This window comes from Pan troglodytes, chromosome 2, assembly GCF_028858775.2.
Source record: "Pan troglodytes isolate AG18354 chromosome 2, NHGRI_mPanTro3-v2.0_pri, whole genome shotgun sequence".
Taxonomy (NCBI): Eukaryota; Metazoa; Chordata; class Mammalia; order Primates; family Hominidae; genus Pan; species Pan troglodytes.
In genome coordinates, this window is record NC_086015.1 from 36993452 (window position 1) to 37019410 (window position 25959).

The 25959-nt window shown below is 44.4% G+C and overlaps 1 protein-coding gene across 9 annotated transcripts in view; it reads right to left on the minus strand.

The window, feature by feature from the left end:
* The window catches only part of GLB1 (galactosidase beta 1), a 139746-nt gene that overhangs the window by 13332 nt on the left and 100455 nt on the right, over positions 1–25959 (minus strand). For 4 of the 9 annotated variants that reach the window (XR_001713226.3, XM_003950049.6, XM_016940639.4 and 1 more), the window contains one exon: positions 22303–22916. The exons of 2 other annotated variants lie outside the window; for them this stretch is intronic. Coding sequence is in view for 3 of the 7 variants with exons in the window: in XM_003950049.6 (XP_003950098.1) it covers positions 22617–22916 (300 nt within the window). In the remaining 4 variants the exon portion in view is untranslated. Of the gene's footprint in view, positions 1–14915; positions 14977–15511; positions 18016–18172; positions 18480–22302; positions 22917–25959 lie in introns of those variants that run through there. 3 more of the 9 variants (XR_002943096.3, XR_010155557.1, XR_010155558.1) reach the window with 2 other exon arrangements.

A 25959-nucleotide genomic window follows, 5' to 3' on the forward strand; every position in this document is an offset into this window, starting at 1 on the left:
TAGGATATATATCTATATCCACATCTATATCTATATCATTAATCTATCTGTATCTATATCCATATCTATAGCTGTGTCTCTATTATCTATCTATATCCATAAATTTATAAGTATCATAAAAAATTTGTTTACATGATTATGGAATCTGAAATGTCCCAAGGTCTGCAGTTGCCAAGCTGGAGATCCAGGAGAGCTGAGGATGTGGTTCCAGCCTCAGTCCAAAGGCCTAAGGACCAGTAGAGCCTATGGTGTAAGTCCAAAAGCTGGCCATCTTGAGACCCTAAAAGAGTTGATGTTTCCATTAAGAGTCTGAAGGCAGGAAAAGACTGATGTCCCAGCTCAAGTCAGTCAGGAAGGAGGAGTCCCCTCTTACTTATGAAAGGGTCTATTCAGACCCTCAATTAATTGGATGAGACCCACCCACATTAGGGTGGGTGATCTGCTTCACTCAATTTACCAATTCAAATGTTAGTGCCATCCAGATACACACACACAGACACACCCAGAATGCTGTATGACCAAATGTCTGGGCACCCTGTAACCTAGTCAAGTTGGCACATAAAATTAACCATCACGAGTTCCCTGCTGGAGTCTAGCCCTAGCTTGATCTCATGGAGGTTTTGGAGCATGAATTATGTGACAGAATGAATCCCACTTTGAGGCAAAGGGTGTCAACTCTTTATTTTTATTTTTGAGACGGGGTCTCACTCTGTCACTCAGGCTGGAGTGCAGTGGCATGATCATGGCTTACTGCAGCCTCAACCTCCCAAGCTCAAGTGATCCTCCCACCTCAGCCTCCTGAGTAGCTGAGACTACAGGCATACACCACCATGCCCATATAATTTTTAAATTTTAATTTGCAGAGATGGGGTCTCACTATGTTGCCCAGGCTGGTTTCAAAGTCCTGGGCTCAAATGATCCTCCCACCTTGACCTCCCAAAGTGCTGGGATTACAGGGGCATGAGGTACTGCCCCTGGCTGGGTCTGGCCTTTTTTATCCATATGTCAATGAGGCATCTTCCCATTAAACAAATAGTTCTCTGGGGAAAGGGAGCAATCAACCCTCACAGCAGTTAGGGGAGTTGTGCACAAGCAGATATAGGTTTTTTTGGTAGGACATCAACAATACCCAGTACAGGGGCAACTTCAAAATTTCTATACAAAGATGGATTAGTAGAAAAGGAGAGAAAGAGGGAAATAGAGAGAGACTGCGAGAGAAAGAGCAACAAATATTTACAAACAAATAGAAAATCTCTCATTTAAAATGAGTGCGCACACCACAGTTCCATAGCCCAAGGAAGAAATATAATTCTAAAACAATGAATGAGATCAACAATCCAAACAGCAGCTCACCTGAGATGAAATCACCGTAATAGGATAGTGTGGAAAGTACTTTTAAATAAATATGCTGATCTATCTGGAGGAGAATAAAGTAACACCCACTAAGAAAGAACAAAAGACTGTAAAACATTTGCTGACACCAGGGAGGTGGCTCCTGCCCAATAGTGTTAGGAGAGAGAAACATGGGTGTCAACAGTAAACTTCCTTCTAGAACTGAACTTCATTTTTATTTTCAGACCTCATTTCCCCCAGAAGGCAGGGGCTTAATCTCAGTCAATTCAGCATTTCACCCATCTCCCCTTTCCTCAGTAATATCTGGTGTTGCAATTTTGCGAGTGTGACTCTGGTCTTTGTGATTTGCTGATGTCAGCTCCTCCCTGTAACTGCATCCTGTCTGGGCCTCAACCATCCATCCATGAAGTCACCTGCTAAGCTGATCCATTCCCACATACTGGGCCATGTCTCACTCAGATTCCTTGGCACTCCTTTTGGGACATGGGAAATGCTCCATTTTCTCTTGCTCTTCTCTGTAGCCTCAGAAGACTTATTGGAGCTATCGAGGGCCTTTTCTGCTTCCTGCTGCTGAAGCTGGTGTGGGAAACCATCCTACTCTTTCCCCTCCATGGCTGGTTCATGAGAACTCTTGCAGGCTGCCTTGGTCCACATGCAGACACAACCCACACTGTGTTGCGTCTGCCCTTGCACTGTGATGGGGAACTCAGGGATCTTGCTTCCTCCCCAAGCTTGACATTGGAAACGTGGCCCCGAAGCCTTATTTTCTCACATCCCAAAACCTGAGTGGGGATTTTATTGTGCTTCCTTATCCCAAGGGCTTGGCCATGGGAGGCAGCAGTGCCGGGACTCTTCTCCGGGAAGCTCCCAACTCTTCTGCTTCCTTTCTGACTCCTCTCTCCCTCCCCCTTAGCCGGTGGAAGCTTCATGCTTCTTAGGGCCCCTTCCTCAGAAGCTGGATGTGGAGAAGAAAGGCAAGGATGTGTCATTTCAGGAATATAGATGGGACAGGTTTAATTTTAAAATTATTAGAAATTCAGAGGTGGGGGTGGACAAAGAAGAGAAGAGTGAAGACAAAAGGATGATCAAGAAAATGGATGGTGGTAGAATATCTTTTACACACAGGGATATTTAATAGTCAATATATTGAGCTTGTGCTGTGACACTGTAGACCGCACCTCCTCCTCCATCTCTTTAATGCTTCTGTAAAGTTTTTACACATTAAAGAGGCCTGATGTGGATAAGCTTTTTGTGAAATTCAAGGGACTCTGTTTCACATTTGAGTCAAGATACTGCTCAAGAATGTGTAGGATGGTGAGATCGTTCATGAACTGAATGGATTCAGTGGAGGCAGAGGCAGAATGTCTAGACTGAGGAAACCATGAGAAAGTGAGCCTTCCAGGGGTTCACAGAAATTTTGGGAAGGTTTTAAAGACAAACCTTATCTAGATTTTTTTTTTTTTTTGAGACAGAGTCTTGCTCTGTGGCCCAGGCTGGAGTGCAGTGGCGCAATCTTGGCTCACTGCAATCTCCACTTCCAGGTTCAAGCAATTCTCTTACCTCAGCCTCCCTAGTAGCTGGGATTACAGGCGCCCACCACCACACCTGGCTAGTTTTTGTATTTTTAGTAGAGATGAGGTTTCTCACCATGTCGGCCAGGCTGGTCTCAAACTCCTGACCTCAAGTGATCCACCTGCCTCAGCCTCCCAAAGTGCTGGGATTACAGGCGTGAGCCACTGTGCCTGGCCAAATCTTATCTAGATTTTTAAAGCGAAGGGGCACCTCAGCTGACATCTGTGTTAGACATGCTGAAAGGAAACATGTAGACTCCCTCTCAGTCTGTGAATGGAGTCATGGAAGCCTTGACTGAGGACCTACTATGGGCTAGATGTGCTGTCCTTGGTACCATGAATATGAGAATTAAAATCCTATGCCACTTGTCATGAAGGCTCCCTCAGTCAGTGGTAAACAAAGAACTATAATATTGTAAGCTAAGCGCCATAGAGAGGGATATCATCCGAGAAGATTGACAGCCTCTGCACTGACACCGTTCAGGGGAAACTAGCTCTTGGGAGGCATGGGAGAGTTTACTATCTGTTCTATTCATGTCCTCTTCTGCCCCGAAAGCCCATAGAATTTTTTGCCAACATGGTCCTAATCCTTATGTCTGAATTTCTGACACAGTGCCATGGATATTTACACGCCCTTAACCTAATTAAAGCAGGGGCATTTCTCTTCTCTTTTGGTTATTGTTATTATCGCTAACCATTGTTTAGTGATCACGGGACTATACACCGCAGAAGGTACGTGATGGCCACGTTATGATACTGTGGTTAAGCTGATGGGAGAGTAGAGGTAAAGTATGAAGAACAGGTGTCACCAAAACAGGAAAATGCCCATTATCTCAAAAACGTTTCGGTGAGAGAACTGTCTTAACGTCCACAGTTGGGGTGAAAAACAACAGGCTCCTTTTGGAGGGGGGCATTTGCCATAAACAAACTGATTGTGAGATTCTTAGCACGTTCGGCATGAAGATAAAAGAGTTAGGAGACATTTTCTTTAAGTGAGAGTTGCGAAGAACAATCCATCCTCACCCTTTCCCACAGAAACAGCATCAAAATTAAAAAACAAAAAAAACCAAATTTCTCGTTTCAATTGTTGAAGAGGGAGAGAAGCTCTTACATCGTGGACTCCTGTAGCAGAGGGATTCATGGGACTCTGATACAATAGGAGTTTTGTAACAGACGGCAAAAAGTCCAAGCCTGCTTTCTTCCCTTTTCTTCAATGGATGAACAAACCCAAGGCAGAATAATCTTTGCAACAACTCGGCAGAGAGAGGCAGCAGTGCCTGATGGAGGCCTTGCTTGGCCAACGGAAGTAACATTACATGTGATAGATCTGAGATGGTGGTGAGAGGGAAGGGAAAGGAGAAGAGGGAAGAAAGAAGTAGAAGAGAGAAGGCTAGCCTTGAACCCTGGTTTTCTTTTTTTTCTTTCTTTCTTTCTTTTTTTTTTTTTTTTGAGACAGAGTCTCTCTGTCGCCCAGGCTGGAGTGCAGCGACATGATCTTGGCTCACTGCAACCTCCACGTCTCGGTTCAGGTGATTCTCCTGCCTCAGCTTCCTGAGTAGCTGGGATTACAGGGGCCCACCACCACACCCGGCTAATTTTTTTTTTTTTTTTTTTTTGTATTTTTAGTAGAGACAATATTTCTTTCTTTCTTTCTTTTTTTTTTTCTGAGATGGAGTTTCGCTCTTGAAGCCCAGGCTGGAGGGCAATGGCGCAATCTCAATTCACCGCAACCACCGCCTCCTGGGTTCAAGCGATTCACCTGCCTCAGCCTCCCGAGTAGCTGGGATTACAGGCATGTGCCACCATGCCCGGCTAATTTTGTATTTTTAGTAGAGATGGGGTTTCTCCACGTTGGTCAGCCTAGTCTCGAACTCCCAACCTCAGGTGATCCACCTGCCCCGGTCTCCCAAAGTGCTGGGATTACAGTCACAGTCATTGTTTCAGAGGGTGGATACAGACTTTCCTAATAAAGAAAGATTTCTTTAGCTCTTAGGCTAAAACACTTACAGAGGTGAGGAAACGCTTTTCATCCCTGAGTTTATCAACTTATTAGTCCTTGAAAATAAAAAACTGTTGACTTTGTTGATGTTCTTTATTGAATACGTATTTTTCTATTTCATTAATTTCTGCTTTTACATGTATTACATGTATTTCTTTCTTCCACATTAAAAAAATTCTTTTGGTGTTTTTTCTTTTTTTTTCATAAGAAAGGGTAGAATTTTATTGTCAAAAAGGCACACTTGGCCGGGAGTGGCAGCTTACACCTGTAATCCCAGCACTTTGGGAGGCCAAGATGGGAGGATTTCTTGCGAATAAGACTTTGAAACCAGCCTGAGCAACACAGTGAGACTCTGTCTCTACAAAAAATAAAAAATTAGCTGGGCATGGTGGCATGTGCCTGTTGTCCCTGCTACTTAGGAGGCTGAAGTGGGAGGATGGCTGGAGCCCAGGGGGTCAAGGCTGCAGTGAGTTGTGATGGTGCCACTGCACTCCAGCCTGGGTGACAGAGTGAGACCCTGTCTCAAAAAAAAAAAAAGAAAAAAAGAAAAAAAAGAAAAGGAAGCTTTTAAGAGATTAAATTTTTTCTCTGAAAAAAATTAATTAAAAATTTTAATTGACACATAATTGTACATATTTATGGGTACAATGTGATGTTTCAATATATGCATATTTTGTGTAATGATCAAATCAGTATAATTAGCATATCCATCACCTCAACATTTATCTTTTTTTAGTGAAAACTCAAAATCCTTTCTTCTAGCTATTTTGAAATATTCAATACATTATTGTTAACTATAGTCACCCTACTGTGCAATAAGGACATTAGCACTATTCCTCCTAAATAATTTTAACTTCGAAACTGTTAATTAGCTCTTTCCATTCCCTCCTTTCTTAAATTTTTTTAAAAATACAAGATCTTGCTATGTTGTTCAGGCTTGCCTGGAATTCCTGGCCTCAAGTAATCCTTGCATCTTGGCTTCCTGAGTAGCTGGAATTACAGGCATGAGCCACCACACTGGGCCCTCCTTACTTCTTGAAGATGTTTTGCTCATTAAATTTCAGCCTTTTGTCTTTAATAAACACATTTAAGGCTATAACTTTCCCTCTAAATATAGTGTTAGCTGTATCTCACGAGTTTTGATATGTAATGCTTTCTATATTCCTCAGCTCAAACTATATCCTAAAATCCTTAATTTAAAACCATCAGCTTTGGGAGGCCAAGGTGGGTGGATCACAAGGTTAGGAGTTTGAGACCAGCCTGGCCAGCGTGGTGAACCCCTGTCTCTACTAAAAATACAAAAATTAGCCAGGCATGGTGGCGTGTGCCTGTAATCCCAGCTACTTGGGAGGCCAAGGTAGGAGAATTGCTTGAACCCAGGAGGTGGAGGTTGCAGTGAGCCAAGATCACGCCACTGCACTCCAGACTGGGCCACAGAGTGAGACTCCCTCTCAAAAACAAACAAACAAACAAAAAAACCATCAGGGCTAGGCGCAGTGGCTCACGCCCCTAATCCCAGCACTTTGGGAGGCTGAGGCAAGTGGATCACTTGAGGTCAGAAGTTCGAGACCAGCCTGGGCAACATGGTGAAATCCCATCTCTACTAAAAATACAAAAATTAGCTGGGCATGCTGGTACACACCTGTAATCCTAGCTACCTGGGAGGCTAAGGAAGGAGAATTACATGAACCCAGGAGGCAGAGGTTGCAGTAAGCTGAGATCGTGCAACTGCACTCCAGCCTGGGCAACAAAGCGAGACTCCGTCTCAAAAAAAAAAAAAAAAAAAAATCTGGGCCCAGCGTGGTGGCTCACTACTGTAATCCAACACTTTGGGAGGCAGAGATGGGCGGATCATGAGGTCAGGAGTCTGACACCAGCCTAGCCAACACAGTGAAACCCCATCTCTACTAAAAATACAAAAATTAGCTGAGTGTGGTGGCATACACCTGTAGTCCCAGCTACTCGGGAGGCTGAGGCCGAATCACTTGAACCTGGGAGGTGGAGGTTGCAGTGAGCCGAGACCGCACCATTGCACTCCAGCCTGGGTGACAGAGTGAGACTCCATCTCAAAAAAAAAAAAAAAAAGAAAGAAAAAGAAAAAGAAAAAAAGCAAAGGTCTTCTGTATCTCTTTTTACGTTGGATATTTTGCCCGATACTGACCGGGCACGGTGGCTCACATCTGTAACCCCAGCACTTTGGGAGGCCGATATGGGTAGATCACTTGAGACCAGGAATTCAAGACCAGCCTGGCCAACATGAGGAAACCCCGTTTCAACTAAAAATACAAAAATTAGCCAGGCGTCATGGCGCATGTGTGTAATCCCAGCTACTCGGGAAGCTGAGGCAGAGAATCTCTTGAACCTGGGAAGCGGAGGCTGCAGTGAGCTGAGATTGCACCACTGCACTCCAGCCTGGGAGACAGAGCGAGACTCCATCTCAAAAAAAAAAAAGAAAAGATATTTTGCCTGATACTAACAAAGTTACGTCAGTTTGTTTTTTGGTTTGTATTTGCATGGTATACTTGTTTCCATCTTTTTACTTTCAACCTCTTGGTATTCATATGTTTTCAACTTGATTTCTAGTAGACAACACATAGTTTATTAAGGACATAGTCTGACAATCTTGGTCTTTTAACTGTTGCATATACCCTATTTTGTATTAATGTGGCTTCTGATAGTCCTGTATACATCTTATTTCAGCCGGGTACGGTGGCTTACGCCTGTAATCTCAGCACTTTGGGAGGCTGAGGTGGGTGGATCAACTGAGGTTGGGAGTTTGAGACCAGCTTGACCAACATGGAGAAACCCCGTCTCTACTAAACATACAAAATTAGCCAGGCATGGTGGCGCATGCCTGTAATCACAGCTACTTGGGAGGCTGAGGCAGGACAATCTCTTGAACCCGGGAGGTGGAGGTTGTGGTGAGCCGAGATGGGACCATTGCACTCCAGCCTGGGCAACAAGAGCAAAACTCCGTCTCCAAAAAAAAAAAAAAAAAAAAAAAAAAAAACTTATTTCATAGATTATATTTATACTACCTGTTGCAGGTTTCTTTTTCTCTCATTCCTTGCCTTTTTGGGGGAGTATATTTAATTTTCAAAGTTTAAAATTAACCAATTACCTTTGCCCTTATTACAGACATTACCAAAACCAAAACCAAAACAAAACAAAAACAAACAACAACAAAAAAAACCACAAAGACAAACAACAAAAGTAGAAATTTTAACTCTATTTCTATTGTTCCTGTCTTATAATTCTTGTTTTTACAAGTTGTAATTTATGCAATTACAATGTTATATTGTAATTAAATCTTATGAGGTCCAATAACCATTTTTACTGCATGTCATGAATTTAATATTTGTTTACATTTATACACAGGTTTACCACTCTGTTTGCTTTTCAATCTTTTTTATATCCTAGAACTTTCTAGAATCATCTTCTTTCTGACTGAGGTACATACTTTAGTGTACCCTTCAGTGAGAGTCTCTGTTTATGTTTATCATAAAATGTCTTTATTTTGCCAACATTCTTGAGGGAGAATTTTCACTGGATATGGAATTCTAGGTCAGCATTTGTTTCCTTTCAGTATATTGAATATATCATTGTATTATCTTTGGTCTTCTGCTTTTACCCTTGAGAAATCCTCTTTGAGTCTACTGCCACTCCCTTGAAGTGGCAGTAGACTATCCTCTGGCTGCTTTTAAGATGCTTCTATTTGTTGCTGGTGTTCTTCAATTTTACTTTGACATGTCTAGGTGTGAACTTCAGTTTAAATATTCGGTATTTGTTGGGCTTCTTGAATCTATGGACTGGTGTCTTAAACACTGATTCTAGAAAATCCTCATCCATTATTTCTTCAAATACTACCTCTACTTCATCTTATCTTCTCCTTCTGGAATTCAGATTAAGCACATGTTTAATCATTTCACTTTATCCTCTGGGTCTCTAAACCTTTCTCTCATGTTTTCCTTTTTGTTTGTTTTCTATGCTACATTCTATATCATTTCTTCTGATCTACATTCCACTTACTGATTGTCTCTTCTACTGTGTCTAACCAATTCCCAAACCCATATGTTGTGTTTTAAAATTTGGTTATTTTATTTTGCAGTTTCAAAAGTGCTATTTTGTTCTTTTGCAAATCTATGATGCTTCCTTGTAGTTTTCTCTTCCTGTAGATATTTTCAAGGTTGTTTTATTTAAGTATTGTAGGAATGTTTATTTTAAAATATGTCTCATAATTTCAATATCTGAGGCCTATGTGGATTTGTTTCTATGGTCTTATGTTGCTTTGTTGCATTGTGCCTTTGATTATATTTGGCTGGGGCTACCCTTTGACCTTGAAAATAATAATAATAATAATTCTTATTGTTTTTGAGATAGGGTCTCACTCTGTTGCCCAGGCTGGAATGCAGTGGTGCAATCATGGCTCACTACAGCCTTGACCCCCTGAGTTCAAGTAATCCTCCCACCTCAGCCCCCTGAGTAGCTGGGACTACAGATGCACCACTACCAAGCCCAGCTAATTTTAAAATTTTTTTTTTTGTAGAGACAGGGTCTCCCTGTGTTGCCCAGGCTGGTCTTGAACTCCATGGCTGAAGTAATCCTCCCACCTCAGCCTCCCAAAGTGCTGGGATTACAGGCCTGAGCTGTCACTCCTAGCCTGACGTTGAATATTATTTGAGAGGATTTCCCAAGTTTAGGATAAATATACCCTTATTCCAAGATAATTTTGAGTTTGCTTCTGTCAGATATGTAGCTGCAATATTAGTTCTGTATAATGCTCTAATTAATCACCTTAAGTTTATTGGACTAATCTTGTGACACAAATTTAGAACATAAATCCACACTAGGGCTAGCCTGTGCTTACAACCTATCAGGGATGGGTTGTTAGTTATTCCTGCCTTGCTCAGCATCAAGGTACTTGTCCCTACACCCCCCTGAGAATTCAGAGGGGTTCCTCTGAGGGGAATTCAAGGGCGTTGCTCAGGGGGGAATTCAAGGGGTTTGCTTTCCATCTGTTATACTCCTACCCTGACAAGTGCATCCCCCAGCTACAGCCACTCAGCTTAATGTGGGTCAGTTTCCTATTAGACTTCTCAACTTTGGTAAACCCTTCCAAACAGAGTTTTTAGTTTCATACTTATTTTGCTTTGGATAATAAAATGCAAAAGTGGCTGGTTGTGGTGGGTCATGCCTATAATACCAGCACGTTGTGGGGCTGAGGCAGGAGGATCACCTGAGCCCAGAAATTTGACACCAGCCTGGGCAACATAGTGAGACCAAGTTTCCATTAAAAAATTTAAAAATTAGCCTGGTGTTGCCAGGCACGGTGGCTCACGCCTGTAATCCCAGCACTTTGGGAGGCTGAGGCAGGTGGATCATGAGGTCAGGAGTTTGAGACCATCCTGGCTAACATAGTGAAATCCTGGCTAACACAGTGAAACCCCGTCTCTACTAAAAATACAAAAATTAGCTGGGTGTGGTGGCACGTGCCTGTAGTCCCAGCTTCTCAGGAGGCTGAGGCAGGAGAATCACTTTAACCTGGGAGGCGGAGGTTGTGGTGAGCTGAGATCGCGCCACTGCACTCCAGCCTAGGTGACAGAGCGAGACTCTGTCTCAAAAAAAAAAAAAAAAAAATTAGCCTGGTGTAGTGGCCTGCATCTGTGGTCCCAGCTATTTGGGAGGCTGAGGCAGGAGAACTGCTTGAGCCCAGGAGGTTGAGGCTGCAGTGAGCTGTGTTCATGCCACTGCACTCCAGCCTGGGTGACGGAGTGAAACTCTGTCTCAAAAAAAAAAAAAAAAAAGCAGAAGTGTCTCTGAATGATTTATTTATCTCTTTCTTACTATTCCATCAGCTTTTTAATGCTGTACGATGGAGGATTTGTCAGTTTTTTTGTGTCTGTATAAATTTTCTTCATATATTTTATTTTATGCATCTGCATGTTTAGAATTGTTGTAACTTTATATTTTTATTATTATTATTTTTTGAGATGGAGTCTCGCTCTGTCGCCCAGGCTGGAGTGTAGTGGTGCAATCTCAACTCATTGCAACCTCTGCCTCCCGGGTTCAAGCGATTCTCCTGCCTTAGCCTCCCAAGTAGCTGGGATTACAGGTGCCTGTCACCACTCCCAGCTAATTTTTTGGACTTTTAGTAGAGACAGGGTGTCACCATGTGGGTCAGGCTGGTCTCGAACTCCTGACCTCAAGTGATCTGCCCGCTTTGGCCTCCCAAAGGGCTAGGATTACAGGTGTTAGCTACTATGCCCGGCCTATGTTTTTAATTTTATGATGTACCTTTATATATATTTTATTTTATGCATATGTGTGTTTAGTATTGATGCGTCTTCTTGATAAATTGGAATTCTATCACTTTTGTGATAACTCTGTCTATATATATTTTTTGAGATGGAGTCTCACTCTGTTACGCAGATTTCAGTGCAGTGGCATGATTTCAGCTCACTGCAACCTCCACCTCCCGGCTTCAAGCGATTGTCATACCTCAGCCTCCCAAGTAGCTGGGCTGGGACTACAGGCATGCAACACCATGTCTGGCTAATTTTTATATTTTTTATTAGAGACAGGGTTTCCCCATGTTGGCCAGGCTGGTCTTGAACTCCTGACCTCAGGTGATCCAGCTGCCTTTTCCTCCCAAAATGCTGGGATTACAGGTGTGAGCCACCGCACCTGGACAACTCTCTATTTTTAATGATGCTTTAAAAATTAAACGTGTTTGTTTTTCTGTTATCACTTGCAAGTGGAGCTTTAAGTTAGTGTGTGATTTTCCATGTTCCCTTTTGCCTGCTTTGGCAATTATGGAAGCAGCGCCTCAGGCGGTAGCTGCTCTGTTGGCTGCTCCTGCTCATCGTTCAGGTCTCAGTTTGGAGACCTGTAGCAGATGCTGCTGATGCCCATCCAAATTTCCTTTATGGATTGGGTCCCAGAATGAAAACACTGGGCAATAGAGACCAAAGGACATGTAGTAAGGATAAGAAATAAATCTTTTTGTTGTAAGCTATTAAGGTTTGGGTGTTGCTTGTTATGTAACATAACTTAGCTTATATTGACTAACACAGAAATATTGGGCAAATACTTCAAAAATATTTTCCTTCTTACACAATCATACAAGACCCTTCACATTGAGCTCCCTGATATTATTGCAGCCCCATGTGTTCTCAACACTGCCCATCCCCGTCACCTATGTCGCCGTGAATGGTCTTTCTCTCTCTTAGTTCTGGCCATCTACATAGACTGTTTCTCTCTTTTTTTTTTTGAGATGGAGTCTCGCTCTGTCTCCCAGGCTGGAGTACAGTGGCATGATCTCGGCTCACTGCAACCTCTGCCTCCCGGGTTCACGTGACACTCCTGCCTCAGCCTCCCAAGTAGCTGGGATTACAGGTGTGTGCCACCACACCCAGCTAATTTTCGTGTTTTTAGTAGAGACAGGGTTTCACCATGTTGGTCAGGCTGGTCATGAACTCCTGGCCTCAGATGATCCGCTCGCCTTCGCCTCCCAAACTGCTGGGATTACAGCCATGAGCCACTGCTGCAATAGACTGTTTCTTTAACCTGGAATACTCTTCCCCTACTGTTCACCTGACCAACTATTGCTCATCACTCAAGTCTCAGTTTAGAGACTGACAGCAGATGCTGATGATGCCCACCCAACTTTCCTTTATGGACTGGTGTACCCAGTCCCCAGCTACCGTGAGCGTTGGCTGCTAACAGCTCACAGATGCCCTCTTCTCTTTTTTTATGGCCAATTCCCTACTACCTCCCCACAGTACAACTAGTCCTCCCCTCCCACCAGTGGCAGCCTGCAGCCAATGGCTGGCTGACACGGATGGAAGGTTAAAAGACTGGCCCTCTTGACTCAAGGTGCATCCAATTTTGTGGTGAAATTAATGTGTGTGAGTTTCTCTGGAACTAGCAGCCTGATCTGACCTAGGCTAGATACATGAGGGAGCCAAGCCAACATCAGCGGAGCCTGTTCCAGACCAGAAGAACCATACAACAGAATCATGAACTAAACGGTTGGTTTAAGCTGAAAGTAGTCTCCTTGCTTACCTTTACTCTCTTGCCCTGCACCCTTCCCTCACTTCCTTCCTCCTTAGAGCATCCCCTCTGTAAACCACGTGCACACAAAGCCCTGTCTTTGGCTCTGCAGTAAGACAGAATGCCTGGCTGCCCAGGCCTGGATTGTGAACCCCTCTTCTGCTGCTCTGCCACTCTGTACTGTCTCTCACTATGGTGCCCATGAGACTGCATTGAACTGTCTATTTACTTATCTCTTCTACTAACTAAACCTTTTGAAGGCATAGGTCATGTTTTTATTATTATTGCTATTGATAGTATCTCAATACTCTTTTAAAAAGAGACTGAGAGATGGGGTGATAAAGTGGTTATCATTTTATTCTCAATGCCCAGCATGTATTAGGTACACCTTAATAGTTGAATGAATGAATGAGTGAAAGTTGTCCTGGATTTAACAAAGAGATGCAGGCTACAAGCATTTTTGCAGAGAATATTGGAGCTTAATAACATTTCCATAAAGAATGGATCTTGGAGGCTGGGTACGGTGGCTCATGCCTGTAATCCCAGGATTTTGGGAAGCTGAGGCAGGTGAATCATTTGAGGTCAGGAGTTTGAGACCACCTGACTAACATGGTGAAACCCCATCTGTACTAAAAAATACAACACAATTAGCTGAGTGTGGTGGTGCATGCCTGAGTCCCAGCTACTTGAGAGGCTAAGGCAGGAGAATTGCTTGAACCCAGGAGGCAGAGGTTGCAGTGAGCCAAGATTACATCATTGCACTACAGCCTGGGTGACAGAGCAAGACTCCATCTCAAAAAAAAAAAAAAAGGATCTTAGAGACTTTTAAGGTGCAAAGACCAAGGACTTAAGTGATAGGCTCACTGAAATGAGGAAGGGGAAATTTCAGTGTATAAAAAACATGGGAGCAGAAAATGGCAAAATTGGTCACTAAGAGAAAGAGGAAGAGTTGGGACCAACGTGTTGTTGAAGTGTCCTGCTCAGTGAGGAGGGACTGAAAGTTCAGTTCACACCTGCTGTATGGTATTCACATTCTACATATGTTACTATTCAGATAACATGGGCACTGAGGTTTTATATCAGAGTGAAGAGTTGGCTGCTTTAAAAGCATTGCTCTATCTGAATTCTTGAGATGGGTGGCTCCTTCCTAGCTATTAAGAGGCAAAATTCTGGTGCCCAGAGTGGAAAGAAAACCAGACAGTTAATCTCCGTCTTTTTTCTCTGTCCTCCACTTCTGTCTCCTGAACAATCAGAATTCCATCTTTTACCAGGTTGGCTTTTGTAGAGTTTGCAGTGAACTGAGATGAATCTGCAGTGACTTCAGGACAGGATCTGGAATATATATTTCAACAATATCTTCCTGTTATCAGCCTATCAGGCAATCACAGAAGCTTTTAATAGAAAGCTAGATAAAACTAGTCCTCCACCTAACAACTGTTTTTTCCTGTTTTTTTTTCTACAAGCTCTTTTTCTCTTGTAGATATTTAGTACTGCAAAAATCCCATCTAGTGGAAGCCCTTGGCATGGTAAGGTTTGGTTCCAGGTAATCACAATTTTAGGGTACAAAACCATGAAAGACTTATCAAGATCACTGGGGTGGGGGTGGGGTGCTGGCAGCAGCACAGTGACCTCTGGTCCACTACAAATAAACTCTTCAGAGAGTTTCTTGAGTATTTTACCATATTTGTCCTTTGGACTTTGCAAATGGCTTCTTGATATCTGCCGATCATGGCAGACAGTGGACAGATGAACCCAGTTGCCCACCAGGGAAGTTGTGATGTTCTTAGCATCAGAAGGCCTCAGGTTGATGTCAGTCTGTGGTGCTTCTCTGCCCTCTCTCATGTCTCCTCAGCCCGTTTCACCTCAAGGAAGAGCTCCCCTCCAGAGAAAAACCGAGAGTCATCATTTGCCTGCTCAACTATGAATAAAGTTCCACGTACCTTCTCTCTGCTCACTTCTTTCAGAGGCACTTCCGGCTCACGAAACTCTTCAGCGAAGTTCCTGGGGAATTTGCTGAGTGTCAAAACATGAATTAAACCAGAAGAGATATGATAGTGGGTTTTGTCTGAGAGGGATGCCCAGCCTTGTGAATAAGTCATCTTCCAGTGTGGAGGATTGCTTGCTCCCTGACCTGTGCCCACTGGGGACCCACATATACCGGGCATTCTGCTCACCAGAGACACACACAAGACTCATGGGTCAATCACCAAAACCTGGGGCCACAGCTCAGACCTGATCTGTCATGTCAGACAAGGCTGAAATATTGTTCTTCTGTGTTGTGAGTTTTCTCAAATACAATACAAAACTTTCTCCTTGCAGCTCAATCAAGGCAATCTGCATAGTAAGAAGAGTGTGGGATTTGGAGGCAAGAGACTTGGGTGTGAGTTTCAGGCCCCTGATTTTGTGTAAATCACAATTCTTCCTACCTCTTGATTTTCCTAAACTGTAAACTGAGCTGCATGCCACCCGCCCTATTTCTTCAAAATGTTCTTATAAAGACTGAATGAAATACTGTATGCAAAAATAACACATTAAAACCACTTTATGAATGTTATTATTCTTATTAAGCACCATCAAAGTTGAAGACATGAACCTAGAAACTTCAGAGGACAAAAGATATGTGAAAATAGCCAATTTTTCAGGATACTACCATCTGGTTGGAGATAGCTCTGATCCCTGCATCTCTCCTGCCTCATCTCTGTTCATTCCAACCCCAGTCAGATTGAGGTACATGCCACCAATTTCTGGAATTCTCCGTCGTCTCTCCAGACCCTGGATCTCTGCAGATGCTGCCTCCCTCTGAGAAGCACTTTCTGCTCTACTCATGCCTATCTTTTCTCCTTCTTCTCTTATTCTTCACCTGGCTCAACTCCAGGAAGCCTGCCCTGACCAGTCTCTGTTCCACATCAAGTCTAAGACTGGATTCAGCATGCTCACAGCACTCTGATCTCATCGCTGTCATTGTCTACCCCTCACAATGCTACATGGTTCATTAATAGATCTGTGCGCTCCCTGAGGGGCAAGAAATGTGTCCTACACAGTGGCATGGGGTTTAGAGTAAGTACTGAATGAATGTCTATTGGGTAAATGAAAAAAACAAAACAAAACAAACCCACCTACTAAAATAGTTAAATGCTGAGGGGCTTATCCATCACACTAGAAGGATACACCCTGAAACCTTGGGGACTCCTCACTGGGCACTTCTTGGGACACTTCCTGATTTCAAAGTCCCCAGAAAAGAGGTCAGGTGGTCCACGACAGCCAAAGCACTCTGGTAAAAAGATCCTATTGCAGTCGGGCGTGGTGGCTCACGCCTGTAATCCCAGCACTTTGGAAGGCCAAGGCGGGCAGATCACGAGGTCAGGAGATCAAGACCATCCTGGCTAACACGGTGAAACCCCGTCTCTACTAAAAAATACAAAAAATTAGCTGGGCGTGGTGGCGGGCGCCTGTAGTCCCAGCTACTCGGGAGGCTGAGGCAGGAGAATGGCGTGAACCCGGGAGGTGGAGCTTGCAGTGAGCAGAGATCACGCCACTGCACTCCAGCCTGGGCGACAGAGTGAGACTCTGTCTAAAAATAATAATAATAATAATAATAATAATCGTATTGCTTAGTAAAAATTAAAGAAAGTTGAAGTAAATTGGACAGACTGCACCTCTTGATCAGAAATCATATCAAAAGATTTCACCCAAAGAAACAGAAACCACACTGAGCTTTGTGTGCAGTGCCCATCATCTCATACCTCCATAAACTCTGACTGGTGGGGGGTTCACACAGTGGATTTCCTGCCTGTGTCCAGTTAATTCCCTTCAGTTAATATCTGGTGAGACCACTGGGGGCCTGGCAATTTGCAAAAGAGACAAAGGGATCCAATTCACTAAACACAGGCTAAATGAACCACTTAGCCAATGGCCTCCTGCTCCTTACCAGTGGGGCCTTGGACCTCAATTCATGCTTGCTGGGCTTTCAGACCTTTAGTGGAATGGACGGAAATACACAAATTGGAGTGTGCTACAACATAGCACTGGGTGCACATGTGATGATTTCTTACAAATGGCCACACATTCTTTGTCATTTCTCCCATCCAAGGATGGGGATCTGTGTTTCCTCCCCTTGAATCTGGGTTATGACTACTTTGACCAGTAGAGTACAGTGGACTGATGCTATGTGACTTCTGCATCTAGGCCTTAAACGGCCATGCAGCTTCCACCGGCTTCTGTTGCAATGTTCACTCTCTGGAAGCTCCCTTCTGGAACATGCCATCAGAACCCAGCTACTGTGTTATAAGAAGCCCGAGTCACATGGAAAGACCACTTGTAGATGCTCTGTTGACTGTCCTAAGTGGCCTTAAACTTCAAGTCATCCTGGCCCAAATAGCAGGCAAGTGAGTGAAGGAATTGCCAGATGGTTCTGGTACCCAGCAGAAGCCCCAGCGTCACAGAACAAAGACAAGCCATCCTTGCTGGGCTGTCCAAATTCCTGATCCATAGAATCGTGTGCATAACAAAATAGTTGCTTCATGCCACTTAAGCAGACTTACTGGTTTATTATGCAGCAACAGACAACAGCACACATGGCAACCCATGATGATGAGAAATGCCCTGTGGGCAAGGAATTCAATATGTTGGCACTGGAAAGTTGCTTACGTTTTGAGAACAAGCCAACAGAATCTTCAAGGAATCAGAGCACTGAAGAAGTCCACACCGGGGCCTTTAAGTCCAAACCCTGGATGTCGAGTCTTTTCCATAGGCTCACGCTGCCCTCCAGCAGTCTCTGGTTAATGCTGGAGAGGTTTGGTGAATGATGCCCCTTCACCTTTTCTACAGGAGCTCTTCCTCCCCTTTGGGTCTGGTCTGTGTCATGTTTTATACTAGACTGTCTCCTTCACCTTTGTGTCCTCAGCCAAGCACAGTGGCTGGTCAGGAGGAGAACCAGGTTGTTGAACTGAACACAAAGGGATGCAGGGAAAGGATGGAGCATCCTAGGTGTCATTTCTTCCCTCTTGTCCCCCAGGTTTCCAGATGATCAGTTACCTGCTTCTGTGGTGGAATATGATAGGAAAGACTCAAACTAGCATTTAGTAAGCAGCTACTACATGGCAAATGCTACACAAGGTACTTTTATGATGACTTCATTTAATTTTAAAACCCCACAAGGTGGCCACCACATTTAGGAGAATAAGAAATTTAGACTTACACGATTCCCTTGCCCGAGACCATGCTGATGGAAAGTGATGGAGCAGGAACGTGACCCTGGGTTTCTGTCCTCAAAGCCTGTCCTGTTGTATCTTAGGAGACAGTGCTGCTGGTTTGGGAGTTTGGAGGAATGAAGCTGGTGGGAGGCCTGCTCACACGTGGGAAAGCCCCTTGTGGTGCAAACAGAGCAACTGTCTGGTGAGGAATCAGTTCAGAATCTTCACCGGGCATTCACAGACAACCAGAAAGCTGCTGGGCATCCACTTCTAACAAAGGTCAGGGCCAGTGGGCTGAAGGGCAAGGGACACCTGGGGAAGTATTGCTCAGTCAGACCAAGAGCAGGGGCTAGGCCAAAACCCAGAAACCACCTGGCCCCACTGTCTGGACATCGGGGCGATTTTCCTTGCAGCCCATGTGCTGATGGTCCACACCAGCTGTGTGTGCTACCACAGACCAGTCAGGATCCCTCAGACTGACTAAAAAGGTGATTTCAGAAAATGACTTCTTTTTCATAAAGGAGAGAAATAAAGACCACATGAGATCATTTCCTATTTGTGTCATTTGACAGAAGACATATTTCTTGTTGGGGAAACAATGAAAAAAAACCCCACCTCGGATTAGCACTAAACAATTTCATTCTGAATAAACTGGATTTGCTGAGAAACAAAGATAAACAGACTGACAATGACAGATAAAGAAAGTAGGTAGTGTAAGGTGGAGAAGGGAAGAGAGAGGACAGGAGGGATGATAAATCTGCAAATTCTAAGTGTGATTCTTTCTTTTTTGAGACAGGGTCTGGCCCTGCCACCCAGGCTAGAGTGCAGTGGTGTGATCTCAGCTCACTGCAACCTCTGCCTCCCGGGCTCAAGTGATCCTTCTACCTCAGCCTCTTGAGTAGCTAGGACTACAGGTATGCACCACCACATCCAGCTATTTTTTTTTTTTTTTTTTTTGAGATGGTGTCTCACTCTTGTCACCCGGGCTGGAGTACAGTGGCGCAATCTCGGCTCACTGCAGCCTCCGCCTCCCGCTTTCAGGCGATTCCCCTGCCTCAGCCTCCTGAGTAGCTGGGATTACAGGTGCCTGCCACCATGCCCGGCTAATTTTTGTATTTTTTAGTAGAGATGGGGTTTCACCATGTTGGCCAGGCTGGTCTCGAACTCCTGACCTCAGGTGATCCACCTGCCTCAGCCCAAAGTGCTTGGATTGCAGGTGTGAGTCACCGCACCTGGCCTAATTTTTGTATTTTTAGTAGAGATGAGGTCTTGCCATATTGCCCAGCCTAGTCTCGAATTCCTGGGCTCAAGCCATCCACCCACCTTGGCCTCCCAAAGTGCTGGGATTACAGGTCTAAGGGTAATTCTGCCTCCTCTTCATTATTCACTATCTTCAAAAAAGATATTCTGAAATTGTTTAACAGTTCCTTAAACAGTTCAATATAAATTACTATATGACTAAACAATCCCTCTCATGGGTATCTATCCAAGAGAAATGAAAACGGATGACTACACAAATAACTGTATATGGATGTTCATATCAGCATTCTTCATAATAGTCAAAACTGGAAACCATTCAAGTGCCCATCAGCTGGCAAATGGATAAACAAAATGTGGTACATCCATACAATGGAATGCGACTCAGCAACACACAGGAACACATTCCTGAACATGCTACAACATGGAACAAACCTCACGGTATGCTGAGAGAGATCAGACACAAATGACTGTATATTGTGAGGCCGGGCACAGTGGCTGAAAGATAAATTTAATATAAAAGGTTTAGATAGTAGGTAATAAAAGTACTCCCCTTATTATTTTCCAAAGGTAGCATCCATAGAGAGAATTACATTTTCAATCAATTCGTGGACAGATCTGAAATAAGGTTATTGAGAGAAATCAAGAATGACTGAAGGCACATCTTATTTTAGGAAGAACATTGTAGCAGGCAAAATGTGTGCCCATGAGAGGCAGTATAGAGTTGGATGGGTTGAGGGGAGTCCAGAGTCCAGGTGGCACTATCTATGTATTAAGATTCTGTTTTCTGGCCGGGCGCAGTGGCTCATGCCTGTAATCCTGGCGATTTGGGAGGCCCAGGTGGGTGGATAACCTGAGGTCAGGAGTTTGAGACCAGCCTGACCAACACGGCAAAACTCCGTCTCTGCTAAAAATACAAAAATTAGCTGGGCATGGTGATGCACGCCTGTAATCCCAGCTACTCTGGAGGCTGAGGCAGGAGAATCGCTTGAACCCAGGAGGCAAAGGTTGCAGTGAGCCAAGATCATGCCACTGCACTCCAGCCTGGGCGACAGAGCAAGACTCTGTTTCAAAAAAAAAAAAAGATTCTGTTTTCCAAAAACTTCCTGGGTAAGGGGTGGCAGAGTGCTGTAGGTGGGAAAACCCATCCAAATTCCCTCACATTGATAAGACAAAACACTCTGGCTTTGGAGGGAGGTAGGCCAGGTTTGAAATCAACTCTGCCTCTTGCCAAAGTTTTAAATATTTTCAATTGTAAAATGGACTTGTTGCTATTTGACCTTACAGTGTAGTTCTGAAGACTGAATGAGTGAAATATAAGGCAAGTGTACACGCTGATGAGGCAACCACACTCCACTGCTCGTGCCTTCTGGAGATTCTCTGCTTGTCTCTAGGGCAGGGGAACTGCAATTCACCAATGTACATATGCTTTAAAAGGAGTCATTTCACATTTCTTTCCAAAGCTTATCACTGTTTGGCCATGGTTCTTGAGTATCATTTTATGTTTTTGGTAACTGTGCAGTGGAGGAGTAATGAAATGAGGGTATGGGTCCGTGTAGCACCTCCTTCGCCCTGTGATCTGCCCGAACATCAAATGGTGCAGAACATCTAGAAAAAGGTACTATGGAAAAACGTCCTTAACTAAGTTCCAGTGTTTGTTTCGGCTCATCTATGCCACCTGCAGCTGGCTCAACCTGTGTTTAAAGACTCACTGTTCAATCTCAGATATTTATTAGTTGTGCCTATGACAGAGGGAAAAATATACCACCAAGAAAACATTACAGATTGACATAAAAAAAACTTTCCTTTCTCCCTCCTTAAAAACAAAACAAAACAAAACAAAACAAAACTACAGGGCCAGGTGCAGTGGTTCATAACTGTAATCCCAGAACTTTGGGAGGTCAAGGTAGGAAGATCACTTGAAGCCAGGAATTCAAGGCTGCAATGAGCTACGATCATGCCATTGCACTTCAGCCTGGGCAACAGAGCAAGACCCAGCCTCAAAAAAAAAAAAAAAAATTACATATTCCCAGTATATAATTAAAAATACAGATAAGAAAAAGCAAGCAATCTCTCAAATACTTAGCATCCAGATATAAGTATATGAACATTTTAAAGTTATTCCTTTCTTGTGCAACACAAGCATGTATTAATATTTATGTATGCAATGTGTACCCGGACACTAGAGCCAGACTACCTGGGCTCAAACCCTGTCTCGCCACATACATCTGTGAGATCTGGTAAACCGGCAGGATGACAGTATATTCCTCAGTGTTCTTGTGAGGGGCAAGTGAGTTAAACATAAACTCAGAACTGTGCATGGTGTAGAACAAGTCCTCAACAAATGAGAGCTACTGCTCCACGTCAGGACAGGAATATCAGAAACACCACGTCCTTTCCTATCTGTGCACATACACAGCACACACACACGTGCATGCCTGACTACTGACATGTGTATAGGCCTGTACTGTGTGAATATGTGAAGTTCTTATGTTGAAACACACAAAACGGGATCCAATTTAAGGTAATGTTTTTTCATGTATCAAAAAATTTGCATATAAGTATAGATCTCTCACCATTTTAGTGGCTAAAATACTATGCTTCTATATAGATATACCATACTATGTACACTGTGCAACTGTTAATCATTTAGATTGTTTGCATAATTGTTTTGAGCTGTATTTATAGGTTATCTAGTCCAAAAGCAAGTCAAATAACGATCAGAAAAGCAGCAGTCCACAGATCAAACCAAGACTATTTTCCATCCTTTTGAACTTCAAGTTAGTGAAGTGGTTTATTCAGCCCACTCAAGTCTAGTTATGATTTAAGTCAGACCATATAATTCAATACCTGCACATTAAAAACAGTGACATCATCATTTGAGTACAAATTTTATTTAACAAAAAGGTAACATGATTCTTCCAAGATAAAAATCACTACCACCTTTAAAGCTTCCATTCCAGCCCTGCAGATATGTATGCACGTTACTGTGCTGTCAGCCCCTCACACATTCCAGGTGGTCCCTGAAGGTGGGGCTTTGGCACTGCAGGGATGCAGGGAAACCTCAGGTGAAAATGCACATCCTAAATTCCTTTTCCATTTCCACAATCCAATCAGTGAAATGTGGCATGACAGGGAGGATCTGTGAGGTATGTTCAGGGTAGAATCCCTCAAAGACACAGGCTTTCATCATCATACATGGTCCAGCCATGAATCTTTGTTTTTTTGCGGGGGTGGGGGCATGAGTCTTTTTTCAACAGGTTTGGAGGGATGATCGTAGGTCACAGATGAGCCAATAACTGGCCTGTCCACGAACGTCACAGCACATAGTTCTGGATCATCACTGCTGCAGGGTGCCCGCTCCAGTTCCAGCACGGTGATGGTGTTTGGGGCCGAGGTCATCAGGATGTGCTGGGGCACAAACAAGGTCAACTGAGGGCCCCGGGCTGGCCAATAGCGGCCAAGGTTAAAGCCATTAATCCAGACCTGGCCCTGGAGAGAGAGAGACAGAGAACCATCAACCCCAGATGCACCGAAAGCCCTGAGGAAGGTGGGGGCCCTGATGTAGGGCAGGCCAGCAGCAATGGAGGAAAGAAATGCCCCCAGAAAGGTGAGGCTGACAGCCAGGCCCATGCCAGCCTTGGTTTTAGCTTCTTGCTGGGATAACCGGCCAAGGTGGGAAGAAGGTGGATGCCCCCATCCACCTTCTTTGGGGCAACAAAAACTTGCCCCAAAGACCCACTCCTGCTTCAGGAAAATACAGGTTTGGTCCCTCTGACGGGCTTCAGTGGCCACAGATGTTGGTACCAGAGAGCAGTGTGGAAATTTCTGAATTTCATCCTGGTTCCCAGGTGCTGCCCGTACCCACACACCAGCCTCTCCCTGACTTTTCTGTACACAGAAGACAACTGCTGAACTGCTTCCTTAAATAGATCTTTTCCTTCTTTGTTCTCCTTTCCCAGAGGCAGGTCTTGACCTCACTATCTGCTGTACACCTGGTGAACACAGGGAACAGAGGACTCCAGGGCCTGCATCCTGAGGTCAGACAGGTACCAGGAGTGGTCCCCAAAACAACCCCTCAAGAGGGATAGGGGGTTTGGGGTGAGGGAGAGGAAGAGGCTCATCCAGTTGGGTGTCTATATTACTGCTATGTTCTAAGGACTCTTACAGGCACCCTCAGAGTTAGGGTGTGGACTCCATGTTTGGTTCAGGAGCAGAGGTGATGCTATAGGTTGCATAAACAATTTCTGTGAGTAGGGGAAGCTGCTTCCCATAACAGAACTGAGAGTGGAGGATAAACTCCTAAAAAACAGGGACCGTGTTTAGGTCTGTCTACACAGCCTCTCTGTACGTGCTAAAATTTGCTCAAAGGGGCTGAGTGCAGTGGCTCACGCCTGTAATCCCAGAACTTTGGGAGGCCAAGGCAGGCAGATCACCTGAGGTCAGGAGTTCGAGACCAGCCTGGCCAACATGGTGAAACCCCGTCTCTACTAAAAATACAAAAATTAGCCAGGTGTGGTGGCGCATGCCTGTAATCCCAGTTACTCAGGAGGCTGAGGCAAGAGAATCACTTGAACCCGGGGAGGCAGAGGTTGCAGTGAGCTGAGATTGCGCCACTGCACTCTAGCCTTGCGCAGTGACAGAGCAAGACTCCGTCTCAAAAAAAAAAAAAAAAAAAAAAAAGATTTGCTCAAAGCTCAAAGGCTAGGATCAACAGCTGGCTGAATAGATGGACCATTCTATTACAAAGAAAGAAAGTGAAGATGGGGAGATCACATACACGCAAAAGAAAGAGAAAATCTGGGAGAAGAAAGGAAAACATAAAGGGAGAAGGAAGAGGAAAGAGGAATGGAAGAAGGGAGGGAGGCAGGAAAGAAACTGTGACCTACAATGGCCCAGATATCCTAGGAGACAGCCTGGAGGAGGCCCAGCCATGGCTGACACCTGCTGAGCCCTAATCCTCATCACGTTCTGCAACACAACTCTGCTGCTCACCCCAGGGCTCCTCAGTCTTCTTACGTTTGGGTATTTTTCAGCCTCCAAGTGTCCGCTTTACTTTAGATCCTTCTGAATTTCCTACCTGGGTTCGTATCTGTGTCCTGCCACTTACTAGCTGTCTGACCTTGGGCAGGTCTCAACACAATTTTTCATACCAGTCATTGGGGACAATGATGATGAAGGAACAGTGTGTGGCCTGTAAGCGGTAGCACTCCTTACATGATTAAAGTGAAAAGATGTTGGTGTTCCCATGCCTACAAAAGAAGGGGGTCCGTGATTAAAAACCACCTGTCTGTTGGATTAAGTCATTTAGAAAGAGGACGACAGTTTCACAGTTCTCAGAACTATTTCACTCTTGTTTTTACCCTGGGATATGTTATCTCATTCCATCCTAAAAGGTATATACAATGACAGCTTTAGCAGGTTTTTATCAGCTTAAAATCTGCTGGTGCCTTGTTTTTGCAGTATTAGAGAACAGTAGCACTTTACTTTTGCGGTCAAGGGGGAAGACAGAGAAGTGGGAGGGCATTACGAGCAGCAGCCAAGGAATGGCACGCACCACACAGGCTTCATGCTATGGTCAGGACACAGGCCAAGCCAACTCCTGACCAAATCGCAGGTGAACAAAGTGGAGGTTTGGTCCTTTCTCAAACCTCAAGTTCCATTTCATAAGCATCCAAGAGATGGGCCCTCACATGCCGGGTGGACTGTGCACCTGGTAGGTAAGCTGGGAATTGTTTTCCCTGGATCCCCTTCCCTGGATGGTTCTGGGTTAGCGGTGGTCAGAAGAGGCCCTTGCTTGAGATTGGGAGGGTGGAGAGAAGCAGCAGCCATTGCTCTGGGGAGGTTATCGTGCAGTGGTGCAATCCTGGCTCGCTACAGCCTCCGCCTCCACCTCCCAAGTTCAAGAGCTTCTTGTTCCTCCGCCTTCTGAGTAGCTGGGAATACAGGCGTGCACCACCATGCCCAGCTAATTTTTGTATTTTTGGTAGAGATGGGGTTTTGCCATGTTGCCCAGGCTGGTCTCCAACTCCTGGCCTCAAGAGATCCGCCCACCTCGGCCTCCCAAAGTGTTGGGATTACAGGCGTGAGCCACCATGCCTGGCCTTTTTCTTTTTCTTTTTTCCTTTTTGAGGCAAGATCTCACTCCAGACACCCAGGCTAGAATGCAGTGGCACCATCACGACTCACTGTAGCGTCAACCTCCCACCTTAGCCTCCCACATAGCTGGGACTACGGGCATGCCCCACCATGCCTGGCTAATTTTTGTATTTTTTTAGAGATGAGGTTTCGCCATGTTGCCCAGGCTGGTCTCAAACTCCTGGTCTCAGGTGATCCTCCCCCATCAGCCTCCCAAAGTGCTGGGATTACAGGCATGAGCCACCTCGCCTGGCCATGCACATGTTTCTTACAGGAGGGGAATGCTAGGAATGGAATTGCTGGGTCATGGGATATGCATGTGTCCAACTTTAGTGATACTATAAAGAGTAGCTATTTTTTAAAAAAGTGTGAAGGAGGAATTGAATTTTCACATTTA